General features: G+C 39.5%; 1 protein-coding gene across 1 annotated transcript; it reads left to right on the forward strand.

Moving 5' to 3' along the window:
• The first annotated feature begins 1,537 nt into the window (after nucleotides 1–1,537).
• On the forward strand, nucleotides 1,538–3,053 carry LOC106453695 (ammonium transporter 1 member 3-like). The gene has a single exon (XM_022694306.2). It carries the CDS (start codon nucleotides 2,219–2,221, stop codon nucleotides 3,008–3,010), a length of 792 nt encoding a protein of 263 aa, XP_022550027.1. The 5' UTR covers nucleotides 1,538–2,218; the 3' UTR covers nucleotides 3,011–3,053.
• The last annotated feature ends 1,104 nt before the right edge of the window (nucleotides 3,054–4,157 follow it).

Here is a 4,157-nt window from a genome sequence, read left to right on the forward strand (position 1 = left end):
TCTTTTTGACTTTAGGATAATCTTTGTATCCAATGCCCACCGTAAATAGTTATCTCCAGAGAGATTTAGGGAAGCAAAATCCAGGTTGATTTTCGACATCTCAAATCATATATCACTCAATATTTAGGTATAATTTTCATGCGGCCTTACTCTTAAAAACAATCAATTTGGATTTCAATTTTGTGAGGACAATGAAAAATATCAATTTTAAAGGCATTTAATCAATCAGTCAATTTCTAGCAAGTCTCAGCAATACTATTTCTATATGCTCATAATATTATGGTTTATCAAGACTAGCAAAAACGGATTCAATTAATCATGCAATTAGGGTTTAACAATCAATGGATTTTAGCAAGACTAGTAAAAAGATTCATTAATCACTCAATCAGTTTCAAGGCTGATTTTAGCAATACTAGATTTCAAGCATGAATTTCAATGAATCAGTTTCAAGGCTGATAGCATAAACCGTGTGTAAATAATCTATCTAGTATCCCAATTTATCAAAACTCAAAAACATATAATCAGATCAATCAATTTAATAGAACTCATAAGCATAATGAATTTAGGGTTTCAAGTTTCAGATGTGCGGATTAAGGTTAGGACTAGAATTATGGTTTCATGATTTCTAATCATATCAATCAATAAAATCGAATTTAGCATACAATCTTAAACCTCAAGACATTAGATTTTATCATGAATCTATCAACCTAGCATATGGATTCTCTATTCTCAAAGACATCCAAATCAAATCAATATAATCTATCATACGGATTATTTAGGGTTTCTATTTAAAACATATCAGATTACAAAACTATCAATCCTAGCAGGTGATATTAAACCTCAAGAATCATGCAATCAGATCATTCGGATTTTAAACAAGTAAACTTCAATCAATCTATCAACCTATAAGATTATATAAGCAAAGCAAGCTAGCAACCTATCGGATTCAATCAAATGTTTTAACAGGCCGGTCGGTTTAAACAATTTTACATCAGATGAACAATTAACCAAGCAGGATGAGAAAATAAATCTAGCAACTTAACGGTCAAACAATTCTAGCAACATAGCATCAGATTCAATCAGATTTAAAACCTCAACGATCAAAACCGAAAACAGTTTTGATTTCAAAAATATTCGATTAAGGTTTTAATATGTGATTTGATAATTATAGTATAATTAATTCTGATACTTATATTATTTAGGATTTATAGATATAGGGTTAGGGTTTATCGGATTTTAACTTGTAAAATCCGATTTGGGGTTTTAATCATGTAGGAACATGATTTAGGGTTTATCGGATTATTAGAATCCGATTTGGAGTTTTAAGGTTTTAGGGTTTAGATGTTTACCTTAACCTCCAAACGGGTTGAACGGACCACCGAGAATCGAGAAGAACTTCGCGAGCTGGTACGTGCCGGATGGGATCGTCGGGTCGCGAAGAGCAGTTGGGATCGTCAGTCGGATCGTCTATTGGATGCGCTATCGGGATCGCCTGGTCGTCGGTACGTCAGAATTCGAACATATCGTCTAGTCGGGTACTTATCGGATCGACTGAGCTTCTATCGGGTCGTCGGATTGACTTGTCGTATCGGATGGCTTTATAATGAGAGGGTAACCGCCGAGAGAGAAAGAAAAATTATGGTTTATGATGATCAAGGTTTCAAAACGAGAAAGAAAAGGAAAATAGGGTTTCTGGTCGATTTTAGAACTCAGGGAATTACAGAGCTTCGTGCTAATAACGTGTTGTAAATTAATGGGAGAAAGAGATTGTACATTAGGAAAATGGAGCCCTTTATATATAGGGATTTACAATAGACCGTCATAGATAAATGGAAAGTATTCAAATCCTAAAATGATTAGGAAAAAGAAATTCTAAGCATACAAGAAAAAAAAAACTGTCTAACTAGACAGAAAATATGTCTATTTAATTATGACATTCACAAATCGGTTCATAACATAAACTCCCTTGTTTTTCTATATTCAGAACAACATGCTAATCACTAAACCGTATATGATAAGGATCTTAGATTGCAAGTTATTTTAAAAAAATTGGCTGATGTTATCCGTAATCTAATTATTAAGCTATAATTACTTTAAACCTAATTTAATTGGTGAACCCGGAATAAAAAGTCAACCATAAACCCATCTTCCTCCTTTTAATAGAAACACAGGAGACGGCCTTTCTTTGCACGTCTCTCTCTTTCTAAACTCTGTCAACATGTCAGCAGCTGTATCTTGCTCTGCCGCCGACCTCTCCTCCCTGCTCGGTCCCAACGCCACCGCAGCAGCGGAATACATCTGCGGCCAACTAGGCACTGTTAACAACAGATTCACCGATGCAGCCTTTGCCATAGACAACACCTACCTTCTCTTCTCAGCTTACCTCGTCTTCTCCATGCAGCTAGGCTTCGCGATGCTCTGTGCTGGCTCCGTTAGAGCCAAGAATACGATGAACATCATGCTCACCAATGTCCTTGACGCTGCAGCCGGAGGACTCTTTTACTATCTTTTTGGTTACGCCTTTGCCTTTGGCGGATCGTCCGAAGGATTCATCGGAAGACACAACTTTGCTCTTAAATACTTTCCAACTCTCACCTCCGACTACTCTTTCTTTCTTTACCAATGGGCATTCGCAATAGCAGCTGCTGGAATCACCAGTGGTTCCATCGCTGAGAGGACTCAGTTTGTGGCTTACTTGATATACTCTTCTTTCTTAACCGGATTTGTTTATCCGGTTGTCTCTCATTGGTTTTGGTCACCAGACGGATGGGCCAGTCCCTTCCGATCACCTGAACACCGTTTGTTTGGCACTGGAGCCATAGATTTTGCTGGCTCAGGTGTTGTTCACATGGTTGGTGGCATAGCGGGATTAATGGGTGCTCTTATCGAAGGTCCTAGACGTGGCCGGTTCGAGAAAAGTGGTCGGGCTATTGCTCTACGTGGCCACTCTGCTTCGCTTGTTGTCTTAGGGACGTTCCTCCTTTGGTTCGGTTGGTATGGTTTCTATTAGCATATAGAAAGTATATATAATTAGCCGTTAGTATTCCTGTAATTACTCTGTGGTAACTATCGTATATCTCCTTCCATCTTTGTATATTCTCTGTATATATAAACAGAGCTCCTCTTCTTAATGGATTATTCAGTTCTCCAAAGCCAATATGGTATCAGAGCACCATAGGTTCTAAACCTAATTTTATTTTATTTTTCTGCTTCTTCTTTCTCTTTCTTGCCGTCTAACATACTCTCTCTCTCTGTTTTTCACGACACCATGACCACTGAATCAACAGCAGAAAGAACTTCTGTGTTCAATAATCAAGATCCACAAGCCACACTTCTGTCTGTAAACATGTCTAGCGTGACAAAACTCACGCATCAAAACTATCTCATGTGGGGAAGACAAGTTCGTGCCTTACTTGAAGGACATGAACTCCAACAGTTCATCGATGGATCTGGTGATGGTGTGCCCTCTCCTACAATTCAAGTGAACGCCGTCTCAAGTCCTAATCCAGCGTATGCTCCATGGAGACGTCAAGATCGGCTGTTGTATAGCGCAATCATTGGTGCCATAACGCTACCGCTTCAAACGATAGTCTCCACTGCTAATACCACAAAAGAAGTATGGGATACGCTTGCTGAAACGTTTGGCAATCCCACTCGAGGCCACATCCGTCAGCTGAAGAACCAGATCAACAAGGGTTCGAAAGGTACGAAGACTATTAGTGAGTACATGCGTGGCATCAAATCTAAAGCCGACGAGCTAGCACTCCTTGGCAAACCAATGGATCCAGAAGATCTTACTGAAAACATTTTAGGAGGCCTCAGTGAAGAATACAAGTCAGAAATCGATGCTGTCAATGGGCGTGACAAACCCATCTCGTTCAATGAACTTTATGAAAGGTTACTTAATAGAGAGGCAATGATCTTGTGCACTGAAACCTCAGCCGTTGCTCCTATTGTTGCACATGCTGCAGACAGTCGCCCACGCTACAATTCACGCACTCCACATCAACAACAAAACCGGTTTCCACACCAGACCTCGCAGCACAACAACCAGTATCACCAGCATCAGAACCGTTTCTCCAAACCATACCTTGGTCGTTGTCAAGCCTGTGGTGCGCACGGACACAGTGCGAAGTACTGCCCAGAATATCGGATCG

This window comes from Brassica napus, chromosome C1 (genome assembly GCF_020379485.1).
Source record: "Brassica napus cultivar Da-Ae chromosome C1, Da-Ae, whole genome shotgun sequence".
Lineage (NCBI taxonomy): Eukaryota > Viridiplantae > Streptophyta > Magnoliopsida > Brassicales > Brassicaceae > Brassica > Brassica napus.

Coding starts and splice junctions, on each gene's coding strand:
- LOC106453695 (XM_022694306.2), top strand. CDS start 2,219: ATGTCAGCAGCTGTATCTTGCTCTGCCGCCGACCTCTCCTCCCTGCTC.